General features: G+C 46.9%; 1 protein-coding gene across 1 annotated transcript in view; it reads left to right on the forward strand.

Moving 5' to 3' along the window:
• The window catches only part of FHAD1 (forkhead associated phosphopeptide binding domain 1), a 157,539-nt gene that overhangs the window by 24,248 nt on the left and 116,550 nt on the right, over nt 1-16,741 (forward strand). Inside the window, exon 3 of the mRNA XM_021668394.2 lies at nt 11,357-11,624. Within this exon, the coding sequence (XP_021524069.2) occupies nt 11,357-11,624 (268 nt within the window). The remainder of the gene's footprint in view (nt 1-11,356; nt 11,625-16,741) is intronic.

Here is a 16,741-nt window from a genome sequence, read left to right on the forward strand (position 1 = left end):
CAGTAACATGGAGTCTCTGCCTCAGTGTGAGGCATGGGAAACCCAAGTCACAAAGGCAGGTGTGCTTGCCGTGCTGTACCTGCCATTATGCTGTTGGCATGTTGGTGTCTTTAGTGCTTTATGATTTCCAGGAAAGGCGCTGTGAGTGAGGGTTGTTCTTATAAAGCAGCTAGGTAAGGAAACTTACGTCGGCCTGTTCTGCCCTGCTCCCATTCCAGGCAGAGCTTCCCACGTGACTTCTGGATGCAGTCCTTTGCCCCTGTTGCAACCTCATGACATCCTGCCCAACCTAAAGAGCGTTCACATGCCTGGCTACTCGCTGCTCTCATGGGGCTGCTCTTCGGGGGTGCAGTGAAGGACACAAAGGCTCTGGAGCATGATAGACTCAAGTTCAAACTCCAGCTGCAACGTAGCCTTTCTGAGCCTCAGTTTCCAACTTTGGCTGGGCAGGAACACTTTAATCACAGGTTCCCTTTCCCCATTCAGAATTTGTATACAGGCCTTTGGGACCATCCCATCATTGTATAAACTGATGCCCAGAGAGGTTCTACAACTTTCCCAAGATTGCATATCAGTTACGGCCAGAACCAGGATTGAGTCTCCTGAGTCCCAGTCCGGGAGTCTTTCCCAGCAGCCCAGAGCACCTCGGTAACCAGAGAGCTCAGGGCCCAAGTTCCTCACTGCAGTCCTGCCAGCCCGCCACTTCACATGCTCCTGGGGGATGATACATCATGTGGATGAAAATGAAAGCCACCGATGATAGAAGAAAATGTAGTTTCAGTCATGGGCTTCCTCATTTGCCTCCACTAACTTTTCACCAGGGATGTTGCTGAAGTTCCTGGACAAACTCGGTTACCCCCTTTCAGTTTCTTTTTTGATGCAGATGATAATGTCTGGTGGCTAATGTTTAATGAGCGTTTATTATACGTACCAGGAAGTGTCCTAAGTACTTAACATATATGATCTCATTCAGTTCTCACAAAGAAGTATCTGTTGTCATCTCCATTTTACAGGTGAGGCACAAAAAGTAACACACTTTTCAGGGTTACAGATGGTAGGAAGCAGAGGAGGTAGCTGAACCAATTCTGTTTAATTCTGAATCCCATGATCTTAAGCAGAGGTCAGCAGACCACATCCCATGGGCCAAATAGAGACCATCTCATGTTTTATGAATAAAGTTTTATTGTAACACCTCCATGCCCATTCATTTTGGTGTTGCCAGTGTTTGCTTTCCTGGTCCAATGGCAGAGCTGAGTAGACAGAGATCATATGACACACAAAGCCAAACATACTTACTGTCTGGCTCTCTAAGCAAAAGCTTACTAACCTCCGCTCACAACACTATGCTATAGTGCCTCTTTCATTTACTCTGTTTCTGAAAGGACTGAAAAGGAGGATGGGAAATTACGGGGATAGGAGAAAGAACGAATGCCCCTACTGTCTGCTAGTAACTGTGCTGCTCAGTAGCTTACTTAGTTAACTGAGGAATACGAAAAAGGAAAAATAGGCTTGAACAGTCTTCATTACCTTTTTTTTTTTTTTTGAGATGGAGTCTCACTCTGTTGCCCAGGCTGGAGTGCAGTGGCACAATCTCGTCTCGCAGCAACCTGTGCCTCCTGGGTTCAAGCAATTCTCCTGCCTCAGCCTCCCAAGTAGCTGGAATTACAGGCATGCACCACCATACCTAGCTAATTTTTGTATTTTTAGTAGAGATGGGGTTTCACCATATTGGCCAGGATGGTCTCGATCTCCTAACCTTGTGGTCTGCCTGCCTTGTCCTCCCAAAGTGCTGAGATTACAGGCGTGAGCCACCGCACCCGGCCTAAGTACTCCACGTTCTTGAGAAGGATGTGGCTTTGCCTGTAACCAGGCCTCATAACTGGGGATTGAGTAAAAAACCAGAGAGCACGGCACACTTCAGAAGCAATGTCTCAGTAGCCAAGCTTTGTCATCTCGCAGCCTAATCGTGTAGTATTTTCCTCTACACTGTGCTTTTACAACTCCTGGAGTGGGGGTTGCTGATGTGATGAAAAATCCTAAGACCAGGTTTTTTATATCAAAGGAAATTTTCCAAAGCCCGTGAAATGGAGGGCAGGGGCAGCAGACAGCCTCAGGCACAATGTCCTCGGCAAAAACACGGACGGACTCCCGACACTTGCTTTGTCCTCAGATGTCTAGAGTGTGCAGACAGCATAGGGGACTGCAGGGAGGAGTGCAGGCGGAAGCCTTAGCATCCTGGTGAAACAGAACACGGACCCGGCCCAAAGCCCGGGGACCAAACATGGCTGCCTCCTGCAGGTCACACTCTTCCCAAACCGCAGCCACGTCGCCACTTTTCCTAAGTTAGTTGATTGTGCATTCGTTCATTCGGTCACTCAGCCTGGCAAGACTGAGCTCAAGCGGGCTGAGTCTTGGGGTAGAAAAGGCCGTTGGCAAAAATCTGACTGTTTTCTCTTTCGATTCTCTTTCCCATTTCATGGACTGACCAGGAAATGAACCAGAACTTAAAGGAAAAGGAAAACTTTAAGCTAGAAGGTTTTCACAGATAGAAAGTAAGATGGGCCAGAATGCACGTGGGTGTCCCTTCACCCACCTGGCCAAAATGCAGATGAATGGCCTTTTTGAATACCTCAAAGGGACCCATTTCTTTCAGCTCTAAAACATGTAAGTAGTATATAACTTGGCTGTTCTGTGTTCTAAAATATATAATCCTGATTTCTGGAATGGAAAATCCCAGACATAAATAATCCGTTTCTTGGGCATTTAGAATTATTGCCCCATTTTGAATCCTGGCAACTCCCCAGGAGCTGTTGAGATGGAGAAGCCTGTCTGCCCAGGCCCCACATGGCACACTCTGCGGCCTCGGGGCTCCTATGTCTGCGTTTTAGGGTTTGGAAGTCAGTTGCTGCTCTCTGCTGGGATCCGTGTGCCTCTTTCCTGCTTCCTTCTTACCCCTTCCTGTCTTTATAATTGTGTAATTGTTAGTGTGAAATTGAGTAAGATCAGAGGAAGTAGAGGCTGAAAGTAGACCCAGAGGCCACTTGTATAAATGAGCTATACTAGTAGTTCCATGTGGATTTTGCACTTTTTTTCTGGTAACTCAAAAGTTTCTTTTAAAAAAAAAGTTTTTTGTTTGTTTGTTTGAATTAAATAACCTGGCCGGGTATGGTGGCTCACACCTGTAATTCCAGCACTTTGCGAGGCCAAGGTGGGTGGATCACTTGAGGCCAGGAGTTCGACACCAGCCTGACCAACATAGTGAAACCCCATCGCTACTAAAAATACAAAAAATTAGCCAGGCATGGTGGCGCCTGCCTGTAATCCTAGCTACTCAGGAGGCAGAGTCATAAGAATTGCTTGAGTCTGGGAGACGGAGGTCGCAGTGAGCTGAAATCACACCACTGTACTCCAGCCTGGGTGACAGAGCAAGACACTGTCTCAAAAAAAAAAAAAAATTAAATCACCTTTTTATTTTGGAATAATGTTAGATTCACAGAAAAGCTGTGATGATTGTACAGAGAGTGCTGGTCTACCCCTCCCAGTTTCCTCATGGTTAACATCTGACATGACCATAGTACAGTTTTCAAAACGAACAAACAAAAATCAACATCAGTACATTATTATTAATATCAGCCAAACTTCAGGACCCATGATGCATTCCAGGACATGACATTCATTTGATTATCATATCTCCTGGTCTGTGACAATTTCTGTCTTTCCTTGATTTCCATGGCTTTGGCAGTCCTGAGAATACTGGCCAGGTATCCCAGAAAACGATCCCCAGTCTGGATTCATCTGACGTTTTCCTTTGGTTAGAGTGGGTCACAGCTTTCGGGAAGCTTGCCATGAAGGTAGAGTGTCCCTGTCGTCTCATCATTTCAGGGGCACTGATAGCCACCTGCATCAGTGGTTGAGGGGATGTCGGCCAGGTTTCTCCACAGTACAGTGACTGCTTCCTTGTCCATAAATCTATTCTTTGGAAACAAGTCACTAAACTTAGCCCACCCTCAAAGGAGAGGGGAGGAAGGGGCAGTGATTAAGATTCAGCTCCACTTCCTGGATGGGGATTACCTACGTGTGTTATATTCTTCTGTAAGGAAGTGCCTCTTCTCCCCCATTGAATTATTTACTCATTCATGTATTTCTATCAGTATGGACTCCTGGATATTTATTTGATTCTCTAGGCTATAATCCACCATGATGTCATTTATTTTGCGGTTCACATTAAGCTAGAGCCTTGGCCACTGGGAGCTCTTTCGGATTGGCTGTTCATCCCTCTAACAGGCCCCCACCTTCTGTTTCTGAGCACTTACTCACTTTCTGCTGTTACCAGATGCCGTGGGCTCATCATGTATTTTCCCTGCCCCAGCCCCAGAATCAGCCAAAGACTTTTGGACTTTGGCTCTGTTTGCCAATTGTTCAGTTTGGTAAGCGGGCACCTAGAGTGTGTGCCAGGCCCTTCACTGGGCACTGAGCACCACCAGTGCTATGCTGGTGAGTGTCTGAAAAAGTCAAGTATGCAGGTATAGTATAAAGCTTACTGACACAAGGAAAGTGTAGCACATTCTTTACAAATAGTAACAAAATATACAAGACTCTTTATTGCAAATTCATCGTAAATTCCATAAAGCCATAGATTCTCACAGAGGGTTTTTATTGATTTTTGCCAAACTCTTGTATCCCTGGTCAACTTTTGGTAGCAATTGATGAATGAGGAAGTTTCCAACCTGAATATTAAGGGATATATTTGTTTACCTTTATGGGTAAGATGAAAGTGAAATGAGAAAGATTTGTGTTGGAAATTCACATGTTCATCAGTGACATGAGCAACTTCTTTGCTGTCAGATAATAGTTTCTGAATACCAGGAGAAAGTATTGGATAATAGCTTTTTAATATGAGAAGAAAATTTCTTCCATGTCTTTTGTGCTATTCATAATGTGATGGCTACCAACACAAAACATTTTTAAATTTCATCTGTATTATTAATATTTTATCCAGCACCTTCTTAAAAATAGACAAGCAACAAAACAAAAAAAATCGATCCCTGATTTATAGCATTTCCTGATTTCTGTGGTGTAAATACAACCATTAGTGTAAAATAGGCAAGCCCCAAAATTGGGGCTTAGCCAGAGAGGGTTCTTGGCTTCACCCAGGAAGGAATTCAAGGGCAAACCAGCGGTGTTAGACAGCACCTTCTATTGAAGCAGCAGTACAGCAGTAGGGGGCCTGCTCCTGGCACAGTAGGTCTGCCCCATGGGCAATGTGCCCAGAGTGGCAGCTCAAAGACAATTCTGCAGTCATATTCATATCCACATTTAATTACACAGAAATGAAGGGGTAGTTTATGCAGAAATTTCCAGGAAAAGGGTATTACCTTCTGGGTAGTTGGGTCATTGCCATGGAAAGGGGTGGTACCTTTTGGGTGTTGCCATGGCAATGCTAAACTGACATGGCACACTGGTGGGCATGTCTCTGCCACCCTGTTTTTAGCTGGTCCTCAATTTGGTCCGGTGTCTGAGCCAAACCTCCAGAGTTGAATCCCACCCCCTACCTCACCATCATGGCCGGTTTCAAGCTTCACTAACACAGAGCCACAGAGAGCTGTGTAGCAGCACATCACTCTGCAGCACTGCCAACAGACACAGTGGGAAAAATAACCTTAAGAGCATAGATTATCGTAAAATATAGTAAAATAATTGGGAGGCTAAATTCTAAGTATTTATTACTGCTGTTTCTGATATAATTTAATTGTAAGTGTATATAATTTATTTTTTAATGGCTGTGTTTATCAGCCAGCTCATAGAATTCTGAACACTTACTCATCGGCTCTCAGGGGCCAGCGCCAACAGGCCCCACCTCTCCTCTGGCACAGCAGTGAGCCAGCCACAGCCCTGCCTGGGTGGAGGCTGCGGTTCTCTGAGTGGCATCCAGGGTGTTGCACGTACCCTGTGAATCAAATTTGCATGAGGGAGCTGCCAACATTCCTAGAAAATCCTGTTCACACACAGCCCATGCACCATCTTGGGGTTTTTCACACCATCTATTTCTTATTTACATTTTTTAACTCAGAAAATCTATTCTTCATGAACCAATCATCTAAAATCCTTTTTGCAAGGAAGGAAAGCAAGTGTAAATCATGACTTCAGGTGACCCAGAAGCTCTAAGAGCACAGATTTTGGAGTCAAACAGCATCACCACTTCCAGGCTTCAGGACCTTGGGCAAGTCACTGCACCTCACTGAACTGCTGCTCCTTAATCCACAAAATAGGAGTAAAAATGCCTCCCCTACTCCAGAGTTATTCTCATAATTAGATGAGGCCACATATACAAAGGGCACAGCACAGCCTAGCACCCAGGGCCTTCTCTCCTTGGTGGTTCAAAGCCAAGTGATAACAATTGCAGACAGCGGAGAACATGACAGACTCTTCAAGGGCAAGGTCCACATCCCCACCTTGTCCACAGCCTCCAGGGCTTCCTGGAAGAATGTATGGGTCCCGTGGGACTCTGTGCAAACTCCCTTGGTGTTTTAGGGTGTCCTCACCCTGAAGCCTTGACAGTGTCAGAAGCAGATGTCAGTGTGATGACACAGGAAACAAGGAGATCATCTAGAAACAATGGATTTGGAGTTCTTGGGAACATTATTGGTTGGGTGTTTGTTCAAGCTGATAGAAATTCAGCTATGGGTGTGGTCCAGGTGGTTGGCAAGCTGCTATTTTAGATACAGTGTGGAAGAAATCAGGAATAGCACATGCTGCCTCAAAAATAAACAAAGAAAAGACCACCACGCCACATACCATATGGAAACAGGAAGGAAGGAAGGAAAGAAAAGAAAAGGGGAGAAAAGAAAGAAAGGAAGAAAGAAAGAGAATGAAAGAAAGAAGGTACTGGCAAGTGTTTTTAAACTAATGTTTCTAAACCAGACTTGTTGATAACACCTTAACCCCAAGCTCCGCGTACATTCTAACGTGAGCTCAGCCGGGAGCCAGTTCTTCAGGAGTCTTTTTCTTACGTGTGCTTTTCCCCCTCACTGTTTCCTTGTAGTTACCAGCAGCATTTTCTGAGAAAACCTTGACCTTGCTTATGATAGAGTAGGCCTGTTAACTAGAGAAGACCGATGTTGACCTTCCAACTAAAGCCACCTTAAATCAACACACTTTTAAAAAACAAATGAACAAGGCTGGGCGCGGTGGCTCAGGCCTGTAATCCCAGCACTTTGGGAGGCTGAGGCAGGCAGATCACCTGAAGTTAGGAGTTGAAGACCAGCCTGGCCAACATGGTGAAATCCCATCTCTACTAAAAAAAAAAAAAACAAAAAATTAGCCGGCTGTGGTGGCGCATGCCTGTAATACGAGCTACTTGGGAGGCTAAGGCAGGAGAATCGCTTGAACCCGGGAGGGAGAGGTTACAGTGAGCCAAGATCACGCCATTGCACTGCAGCCTGGGCAACGAGAGAGAAACTCTGTGTCAACTAAACAAACAAACAAACGAATAAATAAATATTTAAAAACAAACATAGTAAAACTTCTTTTTTTTTTTAACCGAAAGAGCTGACTGCAGTCTTCGCTGCATTTACACATCGTGCGCCAAGAGACCCTCTCATTAGCACTGTGGGGGCTGCAAATGCCAAAACCAGCTCTAACCATCCTTGCGGTACTGAGCAGTTAGTGCAGCGTGCAACGCGAGCCAGGGCTCAAAACCAGCTTCTCTATTTGTTCATTATGCACAGTATTCAGGAGGTGGACGCAGCCCAAGTGTCCGTGGACAGATGAATGGATACAAAATATGGTCTGTCCATACAATGGAATATTATTCAGCCATGAAAAGGAAGGACATTCTGACACATGCTACATGAATCCTAAGGACAATTTGCTACGTGAAATAAATGAGTCACAAAAGAACAAATGTTGTATGAATCCAGCTATATGAGGGGCAAAGAGTACCTAAATTCATAGAAATAGAAAGGGAATGGTGGTTACCAGGGGCTCTGAGGAGAGGGGAAAGGAGAGTTGTTTCATGAGAATAAATTTTCACTTTTGTAAGATGAAAAAGTTCTGGAGATCTGTTTCCCAGCAGTTACAATATACTTAAAAATACTGAACTGTACGCCTAAAATGGTTAAGGTGGAGAATTTTGTTATGTGTTTTTTTACAATTAAAAAACAAAAACAGGCTGTGTGTCAGGGCTTACGTGTATAATCCTAGCACTTTGGGAGGTTAAGGCAGGAGGATCACTTCAGCCCAGGAGTTTGTGACCAGTCTGTGCAACATGGTGAAATCCCATTTCTACAAAAAATACAAAAATTAGCTGGGCCTTGTGGCCTGCACCTGTAGTCCAAGCTACTTGGAAGGCTGAGGCGGGAGGATCACCTGAGCCCTGAAGGTTAGGCTGCAGTGAGCTGTGATCATGCCACTGCACTCCAGCCTGGATGACAGAGTGAGACCTTATTTCAAAAAAAAAGGAGAAAAGAAACTCAGCTTCCCTCTCTCAACGTCTGGGCTGCACTCCTTGGTGCTGGCTACATTCTCAAGTCCCCAGGTCTCTGTGGCTAGAGATGCTGGTGTCCAGCCTAGTCTCCTTGGCTCTGATTGGATCACATACCCCACCCCTGGCCAATCACTATGGCCAGTGAATGTGGTTTGTTGCTTAGCCACACCCACAACGAGCTGAGAGAGGGAGGGAGATTACCCACAGTCTCCAAAAGATGCTGAGGGGTTCTGGCCTGGCCACTGCAGAACTGTTGCCCTTGAGGCATGAGACACAGCCACTCCCCTTAGCACCTGTGCAGTTAGTTGGCACGAGGCACCCTTACCTTAGAGCCCCTCCCACCAAATGTCCCAGCATGAAAGTGTATTCCTCCACCACAGCCAATAATCTCGACATTTGTGTTCTAGAAGGCTGGGGTAAATTGCATTGGAGTTTACCTGCTCTCACCTTCAGCCCAGTCACTCAGTGAATACTTACTAAACCCTTAGGAAAAGGTAACGGGAATGAGTGAGGCAAGACAGCCCTGAGGATGGGGAGGAACAGGATGGATGGCGAAGTCAGCCCTGGGCAGAAGCACAGTGCCTCAGCTTCTGAAACCAAATAATGGAAGAGAGGGTAGGTGGAGAGGCTGAGATGTTGACAATGGAGAGAAATGGAAAACTATACGTAAGATAACAGAGTTCTAGAACTCTCCCCAGACCCACTCCTGAATACAGATTTCAGGTGGACCAGTGTCATTATGAATGCCTGGCCGGGTATCTCCAGATGTATTAGTCCGTTCTCACACTGCTATAAGGACATACCGGGAACTCTGTAATTTATAAAGGACAGCGGTTTAATTGGCTCACAGTTCCCCAGGGCTGGGGAGGCCTCAGGAAACTTACAATGATGGCAGAAGGGAAGCAAACATGTGCTTCCTGACATGCCAGCAGCAAGGAGAAGCGCAGAGTGAGGGGATGGGGAAGGGCTCTTATAAAACCATCAGATCTCATGAGAAGTCACTCACTATCACAAGAACAGAATGGAGGTAACTACACCCATGATTCAGTTACCTCCCACCAGGTCCCTCCCAGGCCCTCCTAAGGGGATTGTGGGAACTACAGTTCAAGATGAGATTTGGGCAAGAACACAGCCAAAGCATGTATCACCAGCTGATCGGAGTTTGGTGCCATTATTTCCCAGAACACTCCTCACTGACTCCAAGAAAGAGCCTTGTGGGGAAATGCATGGGATCCCTGAGCAGCTGTAGACAGACTGCAGCTTAGAGATTAGAATCCCAAGTGAGTGGAGGGGCCTCCTCTTGAATAAAACCCAGCTGAAGTTCTAGGAAGTGCTGTCTGCTGGAGCTCTGATTTTGGAAGCATTCTGTCCTGTTCCTCGTTGTGTGTGTCTGAGCTCATATTCTCTCTGGGCTACAGAAGGAGAACCTGAGCCCTGGGAAAATAGGGATGAGACCCTGCCTAGGAAGTAAACTCTTTGAATTTAGCTCTTATCTGGAAAGTGTTATTTCTGCTGAGAGAATTGGGAGACAGAGGAGTGGGGAGAGAGAAAGAGAGAGAGGAGGAAGAGGCCGTCAGATCTTGATCCTAGTTCTCTGTCCACCACTTCCTGCGCTGGGTAAATTCCTTAACCTCTCCAAGCCTCACTTCTAACACAGGAATAAGGAGAGCCCTCACACAAAGGGTCATGGTGAGGAATCAGTAGCTTGGTGCAGTAAGTGATAGTGCGCATCAATGGCATCAGTCAACCACTAGGCACCGTGGAGAAACCACCACCAAAGCTTTAATCTGCGGCAAAAGCCAGGCGTCAGCACCACTCCAGGTTTGCTCGCCCACGGTTAGGTGGATTTTGACATGCTCTCCACTGAAAGTAGTTGCAACATCTTCCCCAGGGCCTCTGCCAGAATCAGGTGTACCGGTGTGGAAGCAAAGGCGAAATTAGACAATCAGCGTCCCTGCAACCCCAGAGCTCTGAACTCTGAGGGATAGACAGACCCACAGTGTGGACAGAAAGAGAAAAGGCTGTGGAGTCCCATGGAGCTGGGCTGGAATCTCAGTGACTGGCTTGTTCTGTTATTTTGACCAACATTTGAGGACCTACTAGGTATGAGCCAAGCGTTTATTCTAGGGGCTGTGGATACAGTGGTAAGAAAGATAGATGCAAAGTCCCTAATCCCTTAGAGGGGGCATTCTCCTGGCTCAGAGGCTCAATACCACATCTGTGGTGTTGGGGGTCACTTGGCCTTGCCCAGCCTGTGTCCTCTGAGTGTTGACATCACGGAGTGTTGAGTGTATTAAAGGAGTTAACGCAGGTGACTCTTTCAGCAGGGTGCCTGGGTAAAGGAAGCACTCACTGAATGGTGGTGTTGATGTGCGCCGTGTGGCCCAGGCAAGGACCCCCATCCCAAACTTGAGGAGAGTCCAGGAAGGCTTCCTGGAGGAAGTGACTCACTGTGTTTTTGTTTGTTTGGTGTTGAGACAGGGTCTCATTCTGTCGCCCAGGATGGAGTGCAGTGGTGCTATTACTGGTCACTGCAGCCTCAACTTCCTGGGCTCAGGTGATCCTCCCACCTCAGCCTCTCGAGTAGCTGGGACTACAGGTGCAGGCCACAAGACCCAGCTAATTTTTGTATTTTTTGTTGAGGCAGGGTTTTGCCATGTTGCCCAGGCTGGTCTCGAACTCCTGAGCTTAAACTAGCTAACCTCCCACTTTGGCCTCCCAAAGTGTTGGGATTACAGGTATGCACCACCATGCCTGACCGGAAGTGACTCATAAACCAAGACCTCAGGCAGCAATTCTGTGGCTGGGACAAAGGAATGGAGACCCTGCCAGGTGGTCATAACCTCCCCTGACCCTTGTCTGGCCCTGCAGGTCGCCTACCCATGGATGAAGGGCCCAGCACCATGGCCAGGGCCACACCCACCTCGTGCCACACAGCAACGGAATCAGGGCCCCTCGCCGCCACACATCCCCTTCCACCAGGGCATCCAGCCAGCACCAGTGCAAAGGAGCTGGTCCCAGGGCTTCCCCAGACCCACCATGGTCCCTCCGGCCTCCCACTGGCGGCCTGTGAGTGCCAGGGAGGAGATGTTCTCATTCATGGTGGATGGTGCCTGCAAGCCCCCCATCATCAAGCAAGGTAAGTGTCAGGGCTGCCATCGGTGGCTTAGGGGTGGATTCACAGCCATATGGATGGGTCTTGGTTTTGCCTTACTTTTTGATTCTAAAAGTAGAACATGTTCAATTGTAAAAAATAACAATAAATTCAGGAGAAGCAGAAAGTAAGAAACAGTTAAAAATCAGCCATAATCCTTATCCCCAGGGTCTCCCTGTTGACTCTCTGGTCCCTCCAGCCTCCGTGCTGTGTCAATACACACACACCAGTATGCCCGCAGGGGGTGTACACCTCTGTGTGTGTGTACATGTGAGTGTGTCCTGGGATCTGTGTCACACTTTGACTCAGATGTGCAAGTATATTAGTAATTGTAATCCCCTTTGCCCTCAACAGCCCTAGGAGGTTTTAAAATATTTTACCACCATTTTACAGATGAGAGGAGACTGAAGCCTATCAAGGAAAAGACTTCGCCAGAGGAGATATATTCAGTCCCAGCTAATCTCGTATTTTTCAGTCCCGTTTAAGGCTGGCGAGCTCGGTGACGGCCCGGTCACAGCCTGGTCACTTTGGGACACACACAGCCTTCAGGGTTTCCTTCCTTCCCCACTGACCCCCTTGAAAGCCTCATGGTACTTGGGAAGGAAACTTCTCATCTGTCGCTGTCCTCTTGGCCTCAGCAGCCTCACCAGCAGAAGAGCTGGTCAGTTTAGTTCCAGGCATGGTTCCCAGAGCTCCCCCATGGCCTCTGACACCAAGGTCCATTCTCTGTCCTCTTTGTCCCAGCTCCAGACCCCTCTGAGTCCCCAAGTATCTCTCAGCAGCTTCCACATCTTCCCCCGGTCTTGCTCAAGACCATTCACCTAGTCAGCTTCCTCAGTCACTAAAATGATAGTTATTATTGTGACATATGCAAACTGAGAGCGAATGCACTGTCTCCACAGTTCACGTCATCATCATCATCAGATGCACCGCCACACACCTACCACCTGCAATGAAAATGGCCTCAGCCATTTCCCACCCACATTTTAATAGGAACAGTTTTTAAACATACAGCAAAGTAAAAAGAATGTCCCAGTGACCCCCCACCCCACCTAAATCTACCCTACTATACTCTTCTTTCTTTTCTGAGACAGAGTCTTGCTGTGTTGCCCAGGCTGGAGTGCAGTGGCGCCATGTCCACCTCCTGGGTTCAAGCGATTCTCTTGCCTCAACCTCTCAAATAGCTGGGATTACAGGCACGTACCACCATGCCTGGCTAATTTTTGTATTTTTAGTAGAGATGAGGTTTTGTCATGTTGGCCAGGTTGGTCTCAAACTCCTGACCTCAAGTGACCCACCCACCTGGATCTCCCAAAGTGCTAGGATTACAGGCATCAGCCAACCGCACCTGACCCATTTTGCTATACTCTTATTATATATATCTATCTGTCTACCAAACATTCTGTTAATTCATTAATCCACCTTAATTTTGGATACATTTTAAAATAAGTTACCTACAGCTGTAGACTTCCACCTAAACATTTAGCAGGTATACCATCAACTAGCGTTCAACAGTTTTTGTCTTTTTGTGTAAAATTAACATACAGTATATATTAGTTACCAATTTATAACCAATTACCCTAAAATGTAGCAGCCTAAACAGACAGAAACCCTGTGCATTATCTTACACCATTTCTGTGGGTCAGGCATTTGGGAGTAGCTTGGCAGGATGGCTGTGGCTCAGGGACTCTCAGGAGGTTTGCATTAAGCTTTCGACCATAGCTGCAGTCCTCTGAAGGCCTACCTGGGGCTGGGGACACATCTCCTGGGGAGTTGATGCACATGCGTGTGGGAGGAGGCCTCAGTTCCTAACTAGCTGAGAGCAGGAAGCCTCAGTTCTTCACCACTGCCACCTCTCCTAGGCTGCTTGAGTCTCCTCATAAAATGGCCACCAGCTTCCTCCAAAAGAGTGGTCCTAGAGAGAAAAGCAGCAGCCACAATGTCTTTTAAGATCCAGCCTGAGGAATCAAACTCCCATCATTTCTGCAGTAGCCTTGGTTATGTAGAAGCTCTGTTATGGCTGAATTGTGTCCTCTCCAAATGTCTATGTTGAAGCCTTAATCCCCAGTACCACAGAACCTAACTGTATTTAGAGAATGCCTGCCTTTCTTCTTCCCTCCCCTCCCCTCCCCTCCCTTCCCTTCCCATCTCTCTTTCTGTCTCTCTTTCTTTCTTTCATTTTGAAACCGAGTCTCACTCTGTCACCCAGGCTGGAGTGCAGTGGCGCAATCCTGGCTCACTGCAACCTATGCCTCCCAGGTTCAAGTGATTCTCCTGCCTCAGCCTCCCAAGTAGCTGGGATTACAGGCACCCACCATCACGCCTGGCTAATTTTTGTATTTTTAGTACAGATAGGGTTTCTCCATGTTAGGCAGGCTGGTCTCGAACTCCTGACATCAGGTGACCTACCTGCCTCAGCCTCCCAAAGTGATGGGATTGCAGGCGTGAGCCAATGTGCCCCACTGAGAATGCCTTTAAAGAGGTAACTAAGTTAAAATGAGGTCATTAGGTGGGGCCTAATCCAATCTGTTGTCCTTGTGAGAGGAGGCGATTAGGATACAAGCAACACCAGAGGAAACGCCATGTGAGGACATAGTGAGAAAGCAGCCATCTGCAGGCCAAGGAGAGAGGCCTCAGGAGAAACCACCTGGCCAACACCTTGATCTTGCAACCTCTAAAACTTGAAAAAAACAATTTCAGCCAGGTGCAGTGGCTAACCCCTGTAATCCCAGCAGTTTGAGAGGCTGAGGCAGGAATATTCCTTGAGGCCAGGAGTTCAAGACCAGCTGGGGAAACATAGCAAGACCCCATCTCTATTTTAAAAAGAAAGAATTAAAAATTTAATAAAGGAAAAGTAATTTCTGTTATTAAGCCCCCCAGTCTGTGGTATTTTGTTATAGCCACTTGAGCATATTAACGCACGCTTCATCCAGCATTGGAGATGACTATATAGGGCCATGAATACAGGGACCAGAATCGCCAGGGCCATCTTGGAGACTGGCTGCCACTCAATGAAACGCACAGATCTTGAGTGAACACTCACTGCGTTTTGACAATGGTATACACCTATGTAACCCAAACCCCTGTCAAGAACATCACCATCACCCCAGGAAGCTCCCTCAGGTTGCTTCCAAGTCACTTCCCAACCCCTAACCCCAGAGGTAACCACTCTTCCGAATTCTTTTTCCACCATGGATTACAGATTCCTGTTCTAGATTCTCAAACAAGTGGAATCATGTGGTGTGTGTTTTTCATGTGAGGCTTTTTTCACTCAGCATATTTCTGAGATTCATCCATTTGGCTGTATGTGTTACATGTTGCTCCTTGTTACTGTTGAGTCACATTCCATGAACCCATATCACAGATTCTCTTTATCCATTCTTCCACTGGTAGACATGGATGCTGTTTCTTTTTTCACTCGGTCATTGATGAGTGGATGTCTCCCCCTGTTTCTCCAGGACCATGTTGAACTTGGGAAGTGAATAAGCCACGAACTATTCTGTCTATGACTTTGAGGCCCTCAGATCTTCCTGGGCTCCACCACTACAGCCTCCCGCCAGGGTACCGCCTGGGTTGGGAAGGCACCGTGATGTCTACTCCCAAATTTCCACCGCATTCCCCTGATTTGGAGAGGGGCTTTCACCTTCCTATAGTGAGGAGTTCCCTTGTGTGAGACCCGGGCCTCTCTGCTCCAGGCTTAGGAGAAAACTCCCAGCTCCAGTCCTCCAGGTTGGCTCTTCATTGAAAGCACCCATTTTTGAGGAATCTAGGGAAACCCTTTCCTCTCTTAACAGAGCTGGACTCTTCAAACAAAATTGTTTTGCTTTTAGACTATTGCCTTGCTTTAGATTTGAAAAATTCTACTTGGAAATGCAAAGCCAAGAACTTAATTGTTCTGGGTCAGGGTTTCTCAGTCTTGGCACTGCTGACATGTGGGGCCAGATAATCGTTTGTCGTGGGGCTGTCCGGAGCATTGTTTTTGAGACAGTCTTGCTCTGTCGCCCAGGCTGGAGGGCAGTGGCACACTCTCGGTTCACTGCAACCTCCACCTCCCAGGTTCAAGCAATTCTTCTGCCTCAGCCTTCCAAGTAGCTGGAATTCAGGCCTGGCTAATTTTTATATTTTTAGTAGAGATGGATTTTTGCCATGTTGTCCAGGCCGGTCTTGAACTCCTGTCCTCAAGTGACCAACCCTCCTCAGCCTCCCAAAGTGCTGGGATTACAGGTGTGAGCCACCAGGTCTGGCCCAGCCTGTGCATTGTTGAGTGTTTAGCAACATTCTTGGCTTCTACCCGCTAGATGCTTGTAGCAGTTCTCCCCCCACTCAAGCTGTGATACTCGAAATTGTCCCCAGACATACCAGATGTCCCCGGAGGGGACAGAATCGCCCTGGTCAAGGCCCCCTGTCTTGGTGGTGCTCGCCCTTCTCCAGCAGGCAGTGAGGCCACAGCTCCAAGGCCAAATCTTAATGGCAAAGCTCATACAGGTGAGGGAGAAAGAATTAGAATGGAGAGCAGAAACGCATGAGGTGATTTTTAAAGATCTCATCCTGATTTATATATACTGTCAATAATGGAATAATAATGGAATTGTTTGACGCTAACACTGGTATCCTCCTTTTTAAAATTTAACACTATATCATGAAGGTCAATACATTTACTGCATAATGGTTGAGAGTACAGGCTCTGAATCAGACAAACCTGGGTTCAGATCTCAACTCCACACTTACCAGCTGCGGGACCTTGGCCAAGTTCTTGGCATCCCTGTGCCTCAGATCCCTCACTTAGAAAATACGATATGAATGCCATGTCTCTAGTTGTTATGCTGAATTTTTATCGTTGTATTATTATTTTTTATTGAGTTTAAAAAATATATTTTTGGCCAGGCATGGTGGCTCCCACCTGTAATCGCAGCACTTTGGGAGCCTGAGACAGGAGGATCACTTAAGCTTAGAGGTTTGAGACCAGCCTGGATAACATAGCAAAATCCCATCTCTACAAAAAATTAAATTAGCCAAACATGGTAGCATGCGCCTGTAGTCCCAGCTACTTGGGAGCCTGAGGTGGGAGATCAGTTGAGCCCAGAAGGTCGAGGCTGCAGTGA

Source organism: Aotus nancymaae, unplaced genomic scaffold (genome assembly GCF_030222135.1).
Source record: "Aotus nancymaae isolate 86718 unplaced genomic scaffold, 86718_ANA_hifiasm-v0.15.2.pri h1tg000053l, whole genome shotgun sequence".
Classification (NCBI taxonomy): domain Eukaryota; kingdom Metazoa; phylum Chordata; class Mammalia; order Primates; family Aotidae; genus Aotus; species Aotus nancymaae.